The 21361-nt window shown below is 43.8% G+C and overlaps 1 protein-coding gene and 1 pseudogene across 5 annotated transcripts in view; one reads left to right on the forward strand and one right to left on the reverse strand.

Moving 5' to 3' along the window:
* The window catches only part of LOC150002881 (uncharacterized), a 34901-nt pseudogene extending 18270 nt beyond the window's left edge, over positions 1–16631 (reverse strand).
* MTCL1 (microtubule crosslinking factor 1) overlaps positions 16207–21361 on the forward strand; it is a 149725-nt gene continuing 144570 nt past the window's right edge. For all 5 annotated transcript variants that reach the window (XM_090285799.1, XM_090285800.1, XM_090285801.1 and 2 more), the window contains exon 1: positions 16207–17682. In XM_090285799.1, coding sequence (XP_090141925.1) covers positions 16630–17682 — 1053 coding nt within the window. In that variant the 5' untranslated portion in view covers positions 16207–16629. The remainder of the gene's footprint in view (positions 17683–21361) is intronic.

Raw genomic sequence — 21361 nt, forward strand, 5'->3', positions numbered from 1 at the left:
GTTGCTTCTTCTATCCCAGGACTTTCCTTCTTTCACTATGCCCAGCTTTAATAAACATCCTTAACAAGATCACCTGAACTTGTGTTGTGAAATTTTCCTGCATGAAGTCAAGAGCCCACACAATACTGGCCCTACGCAAACCCACTTGGGCTAGGTCCCCTTTCTGGTAACAATTTCAGGTCAGTTAAAATACCCTTTCAGATTAAAAAATCTTCAAATGGCTGTAATTTTCTTTCACTGCCTTACTTCCAGACAACACGTTATCTTAAAGGAAAGCACTATTCATGTGCAGGGTCATTTCTATTCCCATCACAGAATAGGTAAAATATCTTGATATTTCAAATAGCCCTTTGTCAACCTTGTCAGTTCCTTAGAGACTGGTCAGAGGTGTACCTTTGTGTTTTCAATGAACAGGAGTTCACTGAGGAAAGGAGTGTCAATAAGATGAGACCCTATTTTCTTAGTTGAGTGACTGTTTAGGGACTTTGAGTATCATCTACACATAAACAGTGTAATTGCAGTGATAGCAGGAGTTGGTATGTATTAGAATGGTGTCTGATATGCTAATTACAATGCTCTATAATCTATATAGTCTTTTTGGAAAGAGAATTTAGAATTGGAGAGAATTGAAATCCTCTAAGGTTAAGTGACTGGCTCAAAGGTCAAGTGGCTGATTAATTAGAAATTTCTGTGTCTTTTGAATATGCAAAAGGTGTTACATACAATATTTCATTTAATTATCTCAACAGCTCTTGGGTGAGTATTCTATTACTATTATTTTCATGCTGTTGGAGAAGAAGGAAGCCACATGGAGGAAAATTAAGGCACAACATGCCCAAATCCTCTCTGTTAGTGGTGAGAGATCCACTGAGGTGTGTTGAGGTTTTGGCTGAGACTAGTCTGTTCCCAAAATGGAACATTTGCAGGTGTCCCAATTCTTAAGCCAGCAAAAAACATATGCAACCTAGTTCCCATTATTATACATAAAAGGCTGGTATTTTATATCAGAAAAAAAAACCTATAATTTTCTATAAATTTAAGTTAATCTTCTAGTTTGTTCCTGACCAAACTTATTACTAACAAAATATTTGTACCTCATTCCATTCAAAGGCTGTCTAAATTGTGACAAAGATTTAATTAACATTGCAAATCTGGAGCACAAGAAATATACAAGTGTGTTTTTTCCATTTTCCCCTTGATTTGAGTGTGTCTAAGAGTGATAGATGTGATATATTCTCTGTTCTTAAGTTAAAAAATTAAAAAGTAAACATTCAGGTTTACATATTTGAAGAGGAGTATTTATACCTCTCAACAGCAAGAGAGAGAGAGAGGGAGAGAGAGAGAGAGAGAGAGAGAGAGAGAGATTTCTCCTTTATTCAAGAAATTTCTCAGCAACTAGCAAAGCCTCTCTCAGACTTATCCTGAAATTTTTACCCATTCTTGTCCTGGTTGTTCATGCAGGCTAAATATGGAAATGCTGTGATTTATATTCCAGTTTAGACATTCTCCTCCCCATGCTTTGCCCTGAAGCTGGCCAAGCATGAGATGAAGGAAACTGGGAGTCAGTCATGACCCAGAGGCCCTAAGAGAACTTGGACAGTGTGCGGGGGTAGAGCTGAGGGGCTGAGGTCGGGGTGCTGTGAAGGAGGTGGGTATGGTAGATGCTCAACAACAAAGTACTCTCTCTTCCAGGATGGTTTTGAAGTCTTCGGGGAAGAAGAGGAGACAGTTGATCCTTCTGGAATTTCTGTACTAACAAAGAAGCCAGAAAGCAGCACAGTGAAGGGGCTTCTCTTCTTAGCATATCCCTACTCCTCTGTTCTTCTACAAAGTGCCTTCTTTATAGAATTTCTGGTGCATAGTCCTGGCCTTCCTTTTTCTCCTTCCTTAGGTCAACCTGTGGACAGAACACAGCCCCAGTGAAAGCTCAATGTCCTCAAACAGATGAACAGGAAGAATGGAATGATGGCAACTCTCTCCCTAATCATTATGTGGAAAAACTGCCAGGGAAGTTGAGGAGCTGAAAATGTGTAAATCTGTGACCTAATAAGCTAAATGATTATACACATACACATGCACAAAATCATCAATAACCTAATGTATCTTGATAACATGATTTTTGCATTCAAGATGATACGATTATTACCATATCAAGGTCTTTCCTAAAACATCTGTTAAATCAGCATTTGATCCCATCACATTGTCAACGAATGTCTGAGACTGAGATACTTAGAATTTTTGAAACCATGGATCAAAGTCAGGCTTCTTACTTACCCTGTGCACATAGATACAAATGAAGAGCATTTTTGGTGGGCTGGCTCTTGTCCACTGTTTATTTATCATGTAGCAAAAAGGAAAATTGGTCCAAACACACTAGTGTCAAGGAACAAGTACTGGAAATTCACAAGTAAGTGAATCAGATGTGTTTTCCCACATCTGATTGCTTCCTTCTTTGAGCCTCTCAAATAACAGTCTCTCAGGACACTTAAACTTCTAAAGGGATCTGAACATAATCAGTTATTTCAGGAGGTTAAGGCTAGCTTTCCCTTGGATCACTACATGGGTTTGTGCTGCTCCACACTCAATGGCCTTAATGAAACTTTTAATTAAAAGACTGCTTCTACACCTTTTCATGTTAACTTATATAAAATTTGTCTGAGCAGAGCTCATCCTTTTTGTAGTGACTCCATGTGTTCCCAAAGCCTCCAGTTCCTGATCAATATAAAACCTTCCTTCCACCATCAACTCACTTATGAATGCTCTTGGTTTTTTGAACCCAGAGAGCAGCTATCTAGCATTAAATTTCCTGTGAAGAAGCAAGACATCTGCCTGATGACCAGTCTCTCCCTTCTAGCTGGCTCTCTAGCAGCTCTCCTGTGCATCTTGCCAAGTGTGCTCCATTTCACCCCTAGGAAGGGCCCACCAGAGCTCTGATGGGTTCCTGACACCCAGGGCAGAGAAGGCAGCAGCATGTACTGGGAGGTGGTTCAGAGGATGTTGGTGGGGTGAACACTGACACAGCACTTCTGAGTGCAAAGCCCAGCCCTGCCACTTCACAGTGTTGTGAGGTTGGTCGTCGGCGGCAGCAGCCGTCCGTCTCGAGAGACGATGGTGTAGCTTCTTAAGAGTCTATCTGCACCGCCGAGAATGGCTGTGCAGTCCGACTCGGGAGTGACATGGTATCTGTCTCCTCCCGTGTTAAATCGACATCTTGCGATGACGCTGGAGTGTCCTCTCCAGTGAAGCTGAAGCTACAGAGCCTGGGCAGGGTGATATGGAGGGTCTGCTGTTGCCCATGCAGCAGACCCCCCCTCTCTTCGCAGCTGAAGGGTCCAAGGGAAAGACGGAGTCAATACAGCTTGGCTTCAGGTGCGCCGCAGGAGTTGCCGGTGTTGACTACAACGTCAAACCGCCTTAGGGACTCCGGCTCCGGATTTTCTGTCGGGGTTTACTCCCTTAGAGTTACTTCTTTATCCTGTGCCTTGGTTTCTTCATGTCTGAAACTGAGAGAACAACTTTATCCTGTGCCTTGCTTGGTTTCTTCATCTCTGAAACTGAAAGGACAATAATATTTAAGACCCATTATTCCATTTGATAAGGCTCAGTTCTATCTCCACTATAAAGCCTTGCCAGATCTAATTATTTCCCTTTATGTTTTTCCTTTAACTTGCAAAACAGAACACCTATTTATTGTTTTCCAGTGAGAAACGACAAGCACTTTCTTTGCCTGTAAGCAGATTTATATGGGAAGCTAAACTACTGTCACAAAGTTGGTTGATGGGCATGGACTCAGAGATGCTGGTATTACAAAGCAATTATACATTGCCTAATACATTAATCTCTACTGATAATAGGTGATGCGCAAACATCAAGAGGCAAAGTAAAAAACAGTTCAGTTAGTTTTGGGCAGCATTTCCACTCTTCTGGCAAAATACATATAAATGTATGAGATTTGAAATGCAAATTGTGTAACTTTCGTGACTTGTGTTCATTGCATTTATTCATTTAAAAATGTTTTTTACTTATTGATTTTAGAGAGCGAGGAAGAAAGGGAGAGAGAGATGGGGGAGTGGGAGAAACATGGATTTTTGTTCTACTTTTTTTAAAAATTTATTTTTAGAGAGAGGGGAAGCGGGGGAGAAATACAGAGGTGTGAGAGAAACATCAATCAGTTGCCTCTCACATGTCCCAGCTGGGGACCTCGCCTACAACCCAGGCATGACCGAGAATGAACCAGTTTGGTTTGCAGGCCCGTGCTTAATCCACTGAGCCTATGTATGTGACCTAATGGGGGATCGAACCCACAACCTTGGCCTATCAGGACAATGCTCTAACGAATTGAGCTACCCAGCCTCATGTTGTTGCATTTAAAGGTGCCATTGCTCTTACACAGGGGAGTGGGGGAATAACAAATATTTAAAGAATGAGTTACAGAGCATCTCTGAGTTATTTTTCCAATCAGCTGTACTTAGAGACCAGGTCACAAAGTCAAAAATCAATTGCTGAGTCTCAATACTCTACATGGTTGAGAATTAGTTACATTCACACACCAGGGCACTTCGTTTAGTATTTGTACTTTCCATTTCAATCAGCTTTGTCATTTTTAAATTGGCTTTTTTTTTTTTTTTCCCAAGAGGAAAACTGGTATTGGTGGTTTCCCAATTGAAATGCAAGTGTTCTGGGTTTCTGAAAGTTTCACAGAAGGGGCCACATGGTAGTGAAAATAGCAACTTTGGTTTAGTTAAGAAAATTACCTCTTAATTGCATCTCTCAACCTACTTTATGTTAATTTCAGGGGGGTACAAGACACAAAATTCATATAAAAATTTTACACTGTGATGATTTGCATTTTTCATACTCCTCAAAATTGTCAGGGGCACTTGTCTACTCTCAACAGTTCCTGAATTTACAAATTCTTTAAAGGGTATGAATCTGCTTTGAAGTTTACTTTGAAAAGCTCCAGGCGTCTAGAAGTTATTAACTGCTAATGCTCATGATTGTGATTTTTCCACGCTTCATCATTTTAGATTAAAATGAGTTTTTATTTGAAAAAGCTATAAGATAACTATACTTCTTGTCCCTCTTCTCTGCCTGGACATATATGTGGAAGTAGTATCAAGGAAAGCCTTGGTTTTCATAATTTTCAGTGAACAAAGCAAAAATGAAATCCAGAATGTTTTACTTGATAGAATGTTGTCTAAGATTCTAGAATCCTGCAGAGTGACTAGATGGAAGGGCATCATCCCAAAGAAGGGATTTAAGCAGAAGATAATTCTAAGTTCTAAATAATAACTCCCTTAAATTTGATGATACATTTGTAGAAACTTTTAAAAAGAGAAAGGCAACTTTTAAGCCTGTGGAATGTTCTCACTGTGTGGAACATTTAAGGTTCCAGACAGGGACAAAGATATTACTTTGGTCATCTTTAAGAGTAAAGACCAGCCCTGGCTTGTGTGACTCAGAGGACTGAGCACCGGCCTATAAACCAAAGGGTTGCCAGTTCAATTCTCAGTCAGGACACATGCCTAGGTTGCAGGCCAGGTTCCACTGGTTGGGGGTGCACAAGAGGGAACGACACATTAATGTTTCTCTCCCTCTCTTTTTCCTTCCCTTTCTCTCTCTCTAAAAATAAATAAATAAAATCGTTAAGAAAAAAAAAAGAGAAGAGTAAAGACCAGGAGGAAAACCATAGTAAAAATGGCAGCTTTTGTAGCTCTCCAACTCTGCAAATTCCTAGCTGTCTTTCCTCTTGACAACTACTTGCTCCACTGGAGAGTCATATTAGTTATAAAACAGGTAAAGCAAAATTAACTAGCTTTACCTGTTATGTATAGATTTCTGTACTGCCTTGTGGCACTGTAATATGGAAGATTATACTCTACATAAAAGAGCAGGGATATAACTATAAAGTTGAGAGAGAACCCATTGCCCAATAAGAATCTTATCTGTAGCATCCTTGAAAGATGGCCATTTGCCTTGGCAACTCCCCTCCAGAGCACTTCCATTTGTATTTTTGGAGACAGCCATTCCAGTCTATTTCATTTATCTCTTTTTTTTAAGTATATTTTACTTATTACGTTGTTACAGTAGTTCCAATATTTTTTCCCTTTGCTCCTATCTGCCCAGTACTCCCCTTCCCTGCAGCAATCCCACCCCCCCTTTGTTCATGTCCATGGGTCACACATATAAGTTTTTGGCTTCACCCTTTCCTATATGATTCTTAACTTCCCCTGTCTATTTTGTACCAGCCAATTTTGTTTCTTAATCCCTGCACCATTTCCTCTTTTCTTCCCCTCCCCTTTCCCAGCTGATAACCCTCCAAATGATCGCCATACCTATGATTCTATTCCTATTCTGTTTTGCTTAGTTGGATTTTGTTTTTATTTTTTAGAGTCAGTTGTTGATAGTTGTGAGTTTGTTGTCATTTTAATGTTCATAATTTTGATCTTTTTTTTCTTAAGTAAGTCCCTTTGACATATCACGACATAATAATGACTTGGTGATGATGAACTCCTTTAGTTTTACCTTGTCTGGGGAAGCACTTTATCTGCCCTTCCATTCTAAATGATAGCTTTGCTGGATAGAGTAATCTTGGTTTTAGGTTCTTGCTTTTTATCACTTTGAATACTTCTTGCCGGCCCCTTCTTGCCTGCAAGATTTCTTTTGAGGAATCAGCTGGTAGTCTTTGTAGGTAACTCTCTGCTTTTCTCTTGCTGCTTTTAAGATTCCCTCTTTATCTTTAATCTTTAACATTTTAATTATGATGTGTCTTGGTGTGGTCCTCCCTGGGTCTAGTTTGTTTGGGACTGTCTGTGTTTCCTGGACTTATGTGTCTATTTCCTTCACCAAATTTGGGGAATTTTCCTTCATTATTTTTTCACATAGGCTTTCAATTTCTTGTTCTTCCTCTTCTTCTGGCACCCCTATGGTTTGGATATTGGCACTTTTAAAGTTGTCCCAGAGGTTCCCAAGTCTCTCCTCATTTTTTTCAATTCTTGTTTCCTCATTCGGTACTGGCTGATTGTTGTTTTCTTCCTTATGTTCCAAATCATTGACTTGAACCCTGGTTTCCTTCCCTTCACCATTAGTTTTGTGTGGATTTTCCTTAGTTTCATTTAGCATAGCCTTCACTTCTTCCCTTATGTGTTTGCAATACTTAAGCATATCTGTCAAGCCTGTGAGCATCTTTATCACCAGTGTTTTGAACTCTATGTCTGTTAAGTTGGCTATCTCCTCATGTTAGATTGGGTATTTTCTCGTTGCTTATTTCTCCCACTGGAACCTTGATCTGTTTCCTCTTTTGGGCCATGCTTCTCTGTCTCCTCATCTTGAAAGGTTTCTATGTTTGTTTGCCTCTGTGTCTTAGGTCTATTTCACTCTACCTTTTTAGGGGTACAAACAATTATATCCTTTGAATACTGCATTAATGAAACAAGGAATGTTTGGAATGTTAATAAGCAATTACTTTTTATTCAATCTCCTCTTTCTATGTGGTTATGATTATTTCATTTTTCATTACTTGATAAATTTCCAAACTCACATTAGTAGTTCCTGATATTTGGAGAAGCATCCTGCAGATAAAATAGAAATAAACACAAATTTAGTTGCTTGGCAGAGGGGACATGGGAATGCATGAAACAGCTGAGTGCTCTAGCCTATATTATAAAATGACATTATTTTGGCACAAAAGATAAGGTCCTTGCTTCACTGTAGAACAAAACCAATTCATGGATTTCTATTCAGCATCATCTCAAAAATAGGCTTGGGTATGGGCAACTATCAAGGTGGTTTAGCTGCTCAGAGATTTATAGCCTTTAAATATAATCAATAATGTTTTTCTCAATACCCATGCAGTCTTATTCAGGGAGAAACAAGACCCATTAAAGCACAAAAACTATGTTTCACATATTCACATGTTAGAGAACTAATGCTATGCTTAGTTTCACCTTGCCTTATGCTGCCAGTCATAATTATCAACTCAATAGGAGCACACACATCTAGGCAGAGTTAGTTAAATTTATTGCTCATGACAGTGAGGAAAAATGACACCCTGGGAGCCCTGATTAAGAATGTGTTAAAAAAGACATAGACTTGGGTCCTGGCTGGTGTGGCTCAGTGGACTGAGCACCAGGCCTGGGACTGAAAGGTCTTTGGTTCGATTCCCAGTCAGGCCAGGTCCCGAGTTAGGGGCATGTGAGAGGCAACCGATAACTGTATCTCTCACACATAGATGTTTCTCTCCCTTTATTTCTCCCTCACTTTCCCTCTCTCTAAAGATAAATAAATATTTTTTTAAAAGAAACAATAAAAAAATAGAAAGGATATGGATTTGGACTTGTGTTAGATGATTTGGGGGTGCATTCAATGAACTGTGGCTTTACTGTGGATCCATTGTTGTCAAGAAGTGGGAGAATTCTATGACTGGTTATCTTAATAAATCTTATCTAAAAAGAGGGACAGCTGGATCAAGGCTAAAGCTGTAATTGATAAGAAGCAGCAGTCACTCAAATTAGCTGGGAGAGAGGGATTTTTGGTCATTTCTGTAGTTTAGAAAATGTTTGTGTTTTGTCTGCATTCAGACATGACTATGGAGTGATCTTGTTTTTGTCTTGATCCATTGCACTCCTAGAGTGGCCTTGTCTGATGCTGAGGTCCTGTAACACTGTTTATATTTAATAGGAGAATGCCAGGGCCCAGCTTTAAGAGCCAGCCCAGATCCTAGGAACACGGAGGCCTGGGTGATAGTGGAGGTCAGTTCTGGGTATCAAAGACAGCTTTTTTTCCTTCTAATAATATTTCTATATGAGATTATAAGTCTCATAAAGCCAGATGCCATGTTTTTTCATCCCTGCTATACCCAATATTTATATATAGCCTAGCATTTTAGAAAGTGTTCAATAAATAATCTTTAAATGAATGAGTATATAAATTAATTAGTGGATGGATGGGCTATGGATATTCTTTAACAGTCTTCTATTTCAATTATATTTAGAAGAGTTAAACAAAATGAAGAGTCCATGTATTCTTAGTGTAGGTGAATATAAAGATGGGCCAATCAGATCCAATTTGGGAACAGTCTTGCCTTGAGGAATGTACATTAATCTGCTCACCCAGGTTCAGTTTATGTCTGTTGTCTCATGTAAGTATTAATAGTGCAGTGCCCTTTCATTCTCAAATATTCTGTGGTTTGGATGAGAAACTATGGAATCACCCTAATCATAGAAGGGAAGATTGCTTCAGAATAGTAGCCTGTGGATATCAGTCATGGGAGTCCCTAAATAGGGGGTGACAAATGAGAGGACTGCAAATGCTTTCTAAGGCCTCTTCCTGCTCTCAATTCTTAGACTCTGTGGGCAATCTTTTTTTTTTTTTTTAAATGATTTTATTTAGTTACTTTTATAGAGAAGGGAAGGAAGGGAGAAAAACAGGGAGAGAAACATCGATGTGCGAGAAATACATCGATCAGCTGTCTCTCACACACCCCCAGCTGGGGACCTGGCATGCAACCAGGCATGTGCCCTGATTGGGAATTGAACTGGTTACCTTTGGGTTTGCAGGCTGGCACTCATTTCACTGAGCCACACCAGCCAGGGCTGTGAGCAATATTTAAAGAGGTAAATAGGAAATGGACTTAGCAATAATACTGAGGGACACTTAAAAACATGATTAACTGTCAATAATCTGCCCCATAGGATAGTCGGTAATGAGTGTAACTAACATTTGTCACATTTATTTCATTATAGTTATTCTTCTATTAAAATCCACATATATTATTTGAGTATATTTTGTTAGAGAATGAACAGAGGTAACCAATAATTTACTATGAGTAATTCCATGTTGATAATAAAATGGCATTCACAGGAAGACTGAGCTATTTTGTCCAAGGTAACTGTACAATCATTGTGACCAGGCATAGAACCAACATTGTTCTATATCCTCAATGGTAAAATTTGCTTGACAGTAATTTTACATAGAAATAATAATTAGAATATTTTATGTGTGATTTTATGCAGTGTTTGATCTCCTGAATTAATCAGAAAACATTTCATTAGTGCTCTCAGCTGTGGAACCTTCTATAAATTCATTGTTCTATTTTTGCTTTCCATGTAAACCTACTCTTATTTTTTATGTAAAGTTGTGGTAATAGAATCTTCATTTTTATGCCCTGGCTGCTGTGGCTCAGTGGATTGAGCATCGGCCTGCGAGCCAAGTGTCGCTGGTTCGATTCCCTGTCAGGGCACATTACTAGGTTGCACATCAGGTCCCCAGTTAGGGGTGCGAGTGAGAGGCAACCACACAGTGATCAAAAAAAAAAAAAAATCTTCATTTTTAACAGGCTCACCAGATGATTTTATTTTATTATTTTTCAAATCTTTACCCAAAGATATGTTTACTGATTTTAGAAAGAGAGGGAGAGAGGAGGAGAGAAAGAGACAGAGAGAGAGAGAGATGTGAGAGAGAAACATCGATCGGTTGCCTCCTGTATGCACTCTGACTGGGAATTGAACCTGCAACCTAGGTATGTGCCCTGACTGGGAATCAAACCCACAACCTTTTGGTGTACAGGATGATACTCCAACCAACTAAGCCACCAGCCAAGGCTCTCAGGGGTAATTTTAATGTGTTCAAGGTTTAAAGAGCCTACGCTGTCCTCATCATTATCACCACCACCACCACCAGCAGCCATCACACACAGCTGTCAGTCTGGCCATGAGGACAAGTCAGTGGGTTCTTGTAGGATGGGCCTGATTAGGTTCCAGATGGCATTTTGGCAGTAACCCTGCAAGAGGAGCTGGGAGGCATCCACCTGCCCACAGAGTTGGATGCATCAACTTCAATCTCAGGAGGGTCACTTGACTTCATTGTGTCTTTTAAACCCTAACTTTGCTGAAGCACCAAAAAAATTGCCCATTCTGTTAAAAATCTTCTTTACATTTTTTTCAAAGAGGATGATTTCTTATGATTTAAACCAGGAATGATTTTATATTCTAAATGTGATTTTGTGTTAAAATAAGGGGGTGGGGAGCTGGAAAACAGATATGTGCTTAGGTTTGGTCAAAGTTTGAGAGTGCACAGATTCTGCATATAATTCTGGTGAGTATAGAGCAGTAAAGGAAGTATGGTCCTAAGTCATATTTTTTCCTCTATGAGTCAAAGTAAAAAAAAAAAATTCTTTTCTTTTTATATCACTGTATAGACACAGACTGGACTTCTAACTCTCCCTCCAAAATTGGTTTGTTCACATTTAAGTAGTACTGAAGATTATTTCACTGACATTAAATCATAATGATGTTAATAATGATCTTATCCAAGGGCACACAGTGTACAAGTGACACAGGCAGGATTTGAACCTATATTTACACCAATGCTGCTGCATGTAGTTCTCTGGGCTTATATAATATTTAGACCTCTGCAAAAGGATGAGAAGATCAGAACCTAGGAGTATAGTGCAAGTATTTATGACACAGGGCTTGCAATTCAGAGAATTGGTTACAGAGGTCGAGGAGGAATCAAGAGCCAAATAGGGATGGTAAAATGAGATCTGCAACCACAGGAAGCCACTACCACCCTTGACTGAGAGACAAAGGGAGGAGGCAAAGTTATCAGAGGCAACCCCAATAAGCCACTCCATAAAGGAGATCCAGCCCCTCTGAAGTGGCTACTTGGGGCAGAGAAATAAGGTAAGAAGTACCCTGGTTTCTTCTTCGCTGTTACTCTTATCTCCTGACACTCTAATCTCCTCCTACTGGCCAAACCCAGAAACCTGGAAAACCAATCTTTATGTGTTGTTTGCTCCCTTCTCTTCAGAACTGAGTTATAAAAGGGCAAGAACTGGGCCTGAGGGCAGACAGAGCCAAACAGGCACACCCATGCTGATTTTGTTGTTTCCAGATAATGCACTTTAAGCCTCCCTTATTTTTATTTTATTTTTCTCATCCTCTTCCAAGAGACATGCCCATTGATTTTATTTATTTATTTATTTAGTATATTGTATTGATTATGCTATTACAGTTGTCCCAATTTTTTTCCCATTTGCCCACCTCCACTCAGTACCCCTCTTCCCTCCAGAGATCCCTCTCCTTAGTTCATATCTGTGTCCATGATTTCTCCATTTCTTTTACTATTCTTAACATCCCTTTGTCTATTTTGTACCTACCAAATTATACTTCTTCATCGCTGAACCCTTTCTCCCATTCTCCACATGGTCTCTATATCTATGTTCTTCTCCTGTTCTAGTTTTTAGTTTAGTTAGTTTGTTTTATTTTTTCAGATTCATTTGTTGATAGCTGTGAGTTTGTCATTTTATTGTTCATAGTTTTGACCTTTTTATTTTTCTTAAATAAGTCCCTTTAACATTTCATATAGTAAGGGCTTGGTGATGATGAGCTCCTTTAGCTTTACCTTGTCTGGGGAAGCACTTTATCTTCTTGTCCATTCTAAATGATAGCTTTGTTGGATAGAGTAATCTTGGTTGTAGGTTCTTGCTTTTCATCACTTTGAATATTTCTTGCCAGCCTGTTCTTGCTTGCAAAGTTTCTTTTGAGAAATCAGCTGACCGTCTAATGGGAATTCCTTTGTAGGTAACTCTCTGCTTTTGTCTTGCTGCTTTTAAGATTCTCTATCTTTAATCTTTGGCATTTTAATTATGATGCACTTTGGTGTGGTCCTCTTTGGGTCCAACTTGTTTGGGACTCTCTGTGCCTCCTGGACTTGTATGTTTATTTCCTTTTCCAAATTAGGGAAGTTTTCTTTTATTATTTTTTCAAATAAGTTTTCAATGTCTTGCTCTTTCTCTTCTACTTCTGGCAACCCTATGATTCAGATGTTAGCACTTTTGGAGATGTCCCAGAGTTTCCTTATTCCCCTCCTGTTTTGAATTCTTGTTTTTTCATTCTGTACTGGTTGACTATTTCTTTCTTTCTTATGTTCCAATTCATTGATTTGAACTCTGGGTTCCTTCCCTTCACTATTGGTTCCCTGCGGATTTTTCTTTATTTCACTTAATGTAGCCCTCATTTCTTCCCTTATATATTTGTCGTACTCAATGAGTTCTCTGAGAATCCTTATCACCAGTGTTTTGAACTCTGCATCTGATAGGTTGGCTATCTTTGTTTTGCTTAATTCTTTTTCAGGAGTTTTGATCTGTTCTTTCATTTGGGCCATGTTTTTTTGTCTCCTCAATTTGGCAGCCTCCCTGTGTTTGTTTCTATGTATTAGATATAGCTGCTTTGACTCCTTGTCTAGGCACACCTGTTTTGTTGTAAAGGGCAGAGCCTTAGGTATATGTCAGTACAGGGGACCCGTTTCACCACTTTGTGGCACTGTTTGTGGGAGAGAGTTCAGAAAGGGAACGATGCCACTTGTTTAGCACTCACGCCTTTTCCAATCATTTCACTTACTTCTCGTATGCCCCTCTAGCTGCTTCTCAGAGTGGGTGGGCTTGCATATGCTGTAAACAAACTGTCCTGAGGGACAAGCAGTTTCTCCTGCTGCCCCAACCCCTACTGGTTTTCACAGCTGAAGCTATGAGGCTTTATTTGCCTGGCACTGGCACCCTGGGCTGTGCTGTCTAGCCTGGGGCTGAGATTGCTCTCCAAGTGACCCTCCAAGCTTTTATCTACATGTGAATGTGGGACCACCTGTTTCACCAATAACTGCCACTGCCTTGCTGCCTCTCTGACACCACAGTACAGCCTCTCCACCTTGGTGGCTCCCTGTCTTCACCCCTTATGATTATGCAAGAAGGCAAAGCATATCTACCTATGCCTCCATCTTGCCTGGAAGTTCTGCCACTGACATGTCCATTGATTTTAGAGACAGGGGAAGGGAGGCAGAAGGAGAGGAAAAGAAACATCAAAGTGAGAGCAAAATGTTGTTTGGTTGCCTTTTGTACATGCGCCAACCTGGACTGAATCTGCATGTGCCCTGGGAATAGACTTTTCAGTTTAAGGGATGACACTCCAACCAACTGAGTCACACTGGCCATGGCAAGGTTCCTTTAAATAGTACACTCCCTAATGCCTTTAGGCTTGATTGAACAACAACAACAAAAATAACATCTATTATGCAAGCATATATCTCTTTATACTACTTGTAACTCAACTAACATTGAAAAAATAAGGGAAAGGAAAGCTGGCTACAAATCGTATGGTCATCTGGCTCATATTTTTGGGAAACTAACTGACTGAAACATTTTTAAGGTGACTTTCATGGTTACATATGGTCTAAGGAGTTGGCAAGTTTGTGGTAAGAGTCCTGGACATAATTACTCAGAAACGTGAGGGTGTTGGAGACTTCTGGGTCTCTGGCGGAAGTTTTAGGTGAAGGTCCTGGACCCTGAGTTCCAGCCAGTGGTGCTCTGGGGACTGACAGCTAACACTTTCTGGTTAACTGGCTGTCTCCAGAAGGAGAACGTTAGAGCGCCTTCTAAGGGAAAACTGGCCAGGATGGCGTGGTGGCTGGGCACCTTTCAAGCTTTTCTGTAACGTTGTCACCACCAGGGTACTGTTTTCTCCCCCAACACTCACTGAAATTTGGCTGTGGTCTTATTAAATATTGTGTCAAAGGAGATTCAGTACAGATTATATTTTAGAAGAATTGTCAGATTAACGACTCAAAAAACGGAGACAGCAGCCAGAGCAGCAAAGTTGCAGCGTGCTCAGAGCTCAGTCCAGGAGGTGGCTGGCATCTCAGGGATCTGAGGCAGAAACAGACATGATATTTTCAGGGAGGATGGTTCTCTGGACTTACAGGATTCTTAAAAAATCGCTTTATCCTGTATTTTTTGAAGGAGGTGGCCAAGTAGGGTACTTTGTGGTTAAGATCATAGGCTTTCAGATCTGTTTTTTCATTTTATTTTCACAAATTTGCCCCTTTTCTTTATCCTTACTACTATGGTTCCTCATCTGTGCTTATTGCTACAGCCACTAGTCGCTCCCTTTCCCAGCCTCCCTCTCTTCAGTGGGATATTTCTAAGCAAATAAGATCAGTCATGCTCAGGATCTTCCAACGGCTCCCCCAACCTCTGGGATAATGTCCAAACCCCGCAGCAGAATGTAGTCCCATTCACCCTCCCGCTCATCTCACCTGCAGCCCCTACTCTGGCAAGTCTGAGGCACTTTCACAAGGCAAACCCATACTGCCAGGAAAGCTCCAGCCTCTCCAGGCCGGGTAAGTGACCACCCTAGAGACTCATAATTATTGCCTGCCCTTTTGCCTCCCAGCAAAGTGGAGTCTAGATTAAAGGAGGGCCTTATTCGAGTATTGCCCAACACCCAACGCCTGGGACTAAAACTGTGCTTAATGGTATACGAAAAATACTTTACAGTTTACACAGTCTTCTCTCATACTTGCTCATTTAATCCCACAAACACTCAGGTGGCAGCATTTACCAATTATACAGGGAAGGGAACGAAAGCCCAAAGAGGTCAGTGGCTCACGTTAGATTCTCAAGTGGCAGACCCCGTATGCAAGCTCCTAGTTCTCTGGGGATCACATGTAGGACTGAGAATTCTACGGATTTGGGTGTAAATCCCGACGTAGTCAAGGACTGGCTAAGGCACCGACTGCACTTCCCTGTGTCTGTGTTCTCAGCCTTAAAGAAGACAGTAATTCCAATTCGGGCTTGTTATGATGAAATAAAACTGCCTATGAAGTGTCTGGCTAGCAGCCAGAACTATAAATTTGAGTCCCCTTTCTGACCCCAAGCTTGGCGAGCTGCGTCTCCTATTTCTACAGCAGTTCCTCCTTCTCTGAGCCCCGGAGGCCACTGAGGGTGCCAACTGTGGAGCACTGTGCCTGTTTTGACGCGATACCTGCCTCGGGTACCAGCAATCCTTAATGGAGTGTGCAGGCTACAGGCACAACGTTGAGAGGACACTGGGTCAGGGAGCTAAGCGGCCCTGGGAAGAAGGGGTTGAATGGAGGGGCCTCTGAGGGGACATTACACACTCCACGCAGGAGCCTACCCACGCGTCCCGGACTTCCAGTTTCCCCCAAGTGGCCGGTGCCAGCACTCCCTCTCCCCTCATCACTTCTCCTCCTGCCGTCCCTTCTCAGCACCGGGCACTGTCTCCGGGGCTCAAAAGGCAAGTAGGGCCCCAAGGTGGTGAGAGCTTGGGGACGCCGCCGGCGCGCTGGCCGAGTGAAGCCCCGCCCTCCTGCCCCCACCCTGGGCGCAGGCTGGCGGGACATGCGCACCCGGCGGCAGGTCGCAGGGCGCCGGGAGGCCGGGAAACACGCGTGCAGTTTCTTTCTGCCAGGAAAGCCGCCGGCCGGCGGGGGAGCAGGACGAGGGAGCAGGGAGCACACTTCCAGTGCCGCCGGACCAGTGCAGTGCGCAAGGCTGCAGCGGCTCACCGGCGAGCCCAGAGTCCGGTAGATGCGAGCTGCAGGAAGCCGCCGCGCTGCTGTGTCCGTAGGACTCCCGCGGCAGTGACCTCAGCAAGGGAAAAGCGAGGCGGCGGCGAACTCGCGGGATCCGGGCTCAGGGCGCGGGGTGGGAGGCAGCGGCGCGGGAGCGCGGGGTTGGGGGACAGTGATGAGCCAGCGCGCTGGGAGGCTGCACGCTGCCGCCGCCACCCGGAGCGTCTGCCGCCCGCACTGCTGCCTGCGGTCCGGGTCCCGGCCATGGAGACGATGAATGGCCCCGCGGGCGGCGCTCCGGACGCTAAGCCGCAGCCGCCGGGCCAGCACCACCGCCACCACCACCTCCACCCGCTGGCGGAGCGGAGGAGGCTGCACCGCGCGCCCTCGCCCGCCAGACCGTTCCTCAAGGACCTGCAAGGCCGGCCCGCGGCTCCCGGCCCGGCCCCTGCCGTCCCCCCCGCCGGCCGATCCCCGGCGCCCGCCGCCCCGCGCTCGCCCAGCCTCGCAGGCAAGGCAACGCCCTTGCCTGGGACCCTGGCTGCGCCGGGCCGCCTCTCTCGGCGCAGCGGCGGCGCACCCGGCGCGAGGGACAAGCCGCCGCTGGGCGCTGGGGCCAGGGCAGCGGGCAGTACCAAGGCCGCTCCGGGCCCCAGAAGGGCGGCTCGCGCGGCGCCCCCCGAGCCGCTGCCCAGGGCTGGAAAGCTGCCACCGCCGCCGCCTGGGTCCTCCGAGCCGCTGCTCCCTGCTGCGAAGGGCCGCAAAACCAAACGCTGCTCCGCGGCGCCCCCGGCCCGCGCCGTCGGGCCCCCGGTTCCCGCGGCGATCCTCGCTGTGACCTCTGCGGCCGGCACCACTGCCCCCGGCTCCCGCATCAGCCACACGGACAGCAGCTCGGACCTCTCGGACTGCCCTTCCGAACCCCTGTCGGACGAGCAGCGACTGCTTCCCGCCGCCGGCAGCGACGCTGAGTCCGGCACCGGATCTAGCGACCGGGAACCGCTGCGAGGAGCCCTCGCGATGAGTCCAGCAGCTTGGGGAGCGTCCCTAGTCAGCCCCGAGCCCCCCGCGTTCCTCGCTGCGCCCCCCGCCGCTGGCACTTTCCTCGGGGGTCGGAGCAGTCCGGGCGGGGTCCCCGCGGGGTCCCCGGGGCCCAGCGGGGCGGAGGATGCGGGGGCGCGCGCGCTCCCAGAACGAGGGGTCCCGGGGACCCTCAAGGAGCCTGGCGCAGGCGAGCATCCCCAGCTGGTTCCGGCGGCAGCGGAGGAGCTGCTGCGGGAGATCGAGGAGCTGCGCTCGGAGAATGACTATCTCAAGGTGAGCAGGCGTCTCTGCCGCAGGTGTCCCGAGGCGACCCCGGAGAGTCCGGTTTACTGGCGAGGACCAGCGAGCCCAGCCTTCGCGGCCCTGACTAACGCTTTTCTCCTTCCTTTCACTTTCCTGTCCCCGAACACGCTGGGCATTGGGAACTTAAGCCAAAACTTCTGGAAGGAGCAACAAGGCCTGTGGGTCCGGCAGGTTCTCAACCCACTTAGCTTTTCTTCTTTCTAGAAATCTTACTTCTCTCTCCTGATGTCATTTGCCTATCGATGTGCTGGGGGAGAGGTGGTTATAATCACATTTTTGATACACACCGACCCCCACGCCCCGCCCAGATGCGTGCCCACCTCACCTGTGGAATCAGGTTACCTCCCGTTGTGGAGCTCTGGCCCCAGCCACTTGCGGATATGTATCGGCTGCGGAGGGTGCCGTGGTCCAGGCTGCTTCCGCGCCTGCTGCTTCTCTGTAATTACAGAAAGTCAGGCGCCCTGTGTGTCAACCTCGGGCGTTCAGACAAAAGAGGTAGAGGGGGCCCACCGTTTCAGTGATACACCTTAAGTTCAGGGGTCCCTGGGTTGAGGGACAACAGTGTTTTGCTTCTCAGGCCTCTGTAAGCGTCCATGAGCCGGTTTTCCCGTTTCAGGAGAGGCCACTTGATCCTCCACACGCAGCACTTTCTAGGGAATCGCAACCTCTGCCGCCCTATCTCTGAGTGTTTTCCGGCAGGGCCTGCGAGCGATGGCCTCTTGGTCTTGTTAGCTCTGGGGCACTGAATCTAAGTCCTTGTTTTCTCTGAGGAGAAGGGCTGGCTGGTGCTGCAGAACGGAGGACTTAGACATTGTTGGGGGTGGGGTGGGTTAAGACAATTGAGGTGTGAGGTGATTTGAGAGAAAATAAGGGGAATTATATTGAGGGCAGTGTTTTGAATTTATTGTAATCCTGAAGCTAATAAATAGCTCCAGTGATACATATTCATGCTTCTGTTAAGATGGTAATATATAGAGTATATCCTCCCAAACCACTGGAGTGGCTCTCCTAATATCAGTGGGTTATCTGATTTGCACTGTTTTCCCAGCAAATGCTGAACCTACTTGATGAGGCCCAGTTTCTGGCCAGTGGGACCAAAGCTGTGGGCTTTTATGGTGAATGGTGGTGAAGTGTGCAATCCAAGCTGGAATCAGTTAACTGTTGAGTGTTCCTAAACCTAAACCTTTTATCAGGTGCTGCTTTGACCACCTGAGCCCAGTTGTTATTTTATCTTGTCCAAAGAGGTAACAGTGAAGCTGAGAAGAGACCTGAGAAAAGAGAGCAGATTGGGACTTGAAGTGAGATGTTTGAAATAGTACATTTGCTTTTGTCACCTACTCTTATGTAATAGACAACGGTGAAATTCAAAGGTGTTGAAAAAAAGGGGCAACTATGTTGAGTAATTCTATCAGCACTTTGGTAAATCTTCAACAAATACAAACTCCCTGAGGGTGAAAAAGATAATCTTGTTAACCCCAATTTTTAGCATAATCCCTGACCCACAGTGTTTTGGATTAAATGATGTTTATCCAAATTATGACTGCTAAGCAAGAAAAGAAATTTTGTTTTAAGAAAAGATGTTACTTGTTACGTCTTTGATCTTAAGGTAGGCAGTCTGACATCATTTCAGTGTTCATTCCTGGGTAACTGGTTATTTTGTTTATTTTTTTCCTTTGCTAGTTTCTCAGTGAATGGAATAAATGTCTGACCCTGGAGTCTGGTCTGGTATATTTGATATTTCAGTGAATCTTCACAGCATCATAGGGTATGGTTGTTGTTATATTTATCTTAACCCCAATTTCATAGCCAAGGATGCTGTGACCCAGGAAACTTAACTTACTTCCTCAAGGTCCTACAGCTGGTAAGTGGTGCAGCTTCAGTTTTCCCTGCCTCCAGAGTCTTTGCTCTTTTCACCATACCAGGCTGTATCCTTTTTACAGCAAGGCTGTTTTTCTCAGAGTACGCTGCTTTCTTTAGAGTTGTTGTGTTAGCTCAAAATATTCCCAGTGTTTAGCTTTCCTAGGGTATCTATTTCCTTTTTAGGTGAAAGGGTTATGGTGAACATCTCTCCAAATGGTCATATAAATCCCACTGGCAATGTTTAATTTGTGGGACATGTTCAGCTGTCATTTCCTGTAGAGCAAATATCACAGCCAACTGTTTACTGAGTCCATCTCCTAGCCTTTCTCTGATAGCAGAAGAGAGAAGTGGGTGGAGGAGGTCTGAAGGAGGAGACCAAAAAAGCGATCACAAATACATGTGTAAGAATGATCACAAATATATGTGTGAGTTACATGTTCGGTCATTCCGAAGCTTAAAGTACAATAGTTCAATTTGGAAAAGAAACATAGCAATCCTGGTAGACTTTTTCCAAAGGTCAGTGAGCCTGCCCACTTATGCAAAGTCAGGTGGGGAGCATCCAAGGGCTCATGGGGCAGAGACAGTAGGCATGCCCTTTGCATGTGGTGTTTAGAGCATGCATATTATAAATCGGAACTTCTCTTTTTTTGCTCTTGTTGTTCAGCAGTATTTTTTTGGATGGAAGGTAAAAGTGCATCCTTGACCTACTGCTTTCCTAGGGACTGTTGCCCAGAACTCTGGCGATTGGATAGAGTATCTCTCTGTTCAAATGTTATCTAACAAGAAGAGACTCAGCCCAGAAATTTTATTTCACTATATTCTGGAGGAATGTGACCACATTAAGTATTACATTCATTCCCGAGTCAGTTTTGTCATCATCACTGTACAAGATAGTCACACTTTCTGAGTGACAATGACATGGGGTAACAAAGTGGAAAAGTAAGACCTGCAGAACCATAGGAGGAAGTTTTATTAATTGAGAAATTCAAGTGGAATTCTCTTGGTTTTTAGCCAGATTGCTGCATTTTTCTAAAAATCATTAATATCAACAGAGAAGTGCATGACTTCTGTTGTGTTATATGTGGCTGTCCCTGACCCTGCTTTCTATTCTTTTTCTACCTTCATCAAAGGACACCAAAGTGTCTTGATGAAAAATGCAAAAATCACTCAAACCGTTTTCATAATAAACACTGTCAGAAAAGCACTCTTGTTGTCCCTTTACCCCTGGTGCACACAAATGTATTGGGAAGTATTCAGAAATTAAGGTGAACAGTGGAGTTCGGCTAGTTACCGAAAGTCCTTTGCTTCTTTCTCAAACCAACCCAAGCATGTTTCTTGTTTATTTATTTATTTATTTTTTATTCTTCTTCTTTTTTTAAAATAAATAAATGATTAATTAATTCCAAGCAGGTTTCTTAATGATGAGGACTTCTACAAAATGTTGCTGGTATGTTTCCCGCTGCCTGCCTGCTTGCCACCACTGTGTTTTGCTTGAGTGCTCTGAGATAATCAGGCAACCTTAGTCTTCATTGTGAACATATTAATTATGTTCTCTGTTTCCACGGGCTTTTCAGGAGGATTTAATCACTCTGAGTTTATTGGCCTATTTTGAAAATGCTTTTCACATTACTAGTGATGCGCTCACAGCATCCCCACCCTTGCTCCCAAATAGTGTACTCCAAAGTGCGGATGTCCTGTAGGATGGGCAAGGATTGGTGTGGGGCAGGGCTGTTTATTTTTGCTCTGCTTTCTCAGTTATTCCATAAGAATTATGTTTGGTTGAAACAAA

Source organism: Furipterus horrens, unplaced genomic scaffold (assembly GCF_987537825.1).
Source record: "Furipterus horrens unplaced genomic scaffold, mFurHor1.1.pri manual_scaffold_8, whole genome shotgun sequence".
Classification (NCBI taxonomy): Eukaryota; Metazoa; Chordata; class Mammalia; order Chiroptera; family Furipteridae; genus Furipterus; species Furipterus horrens.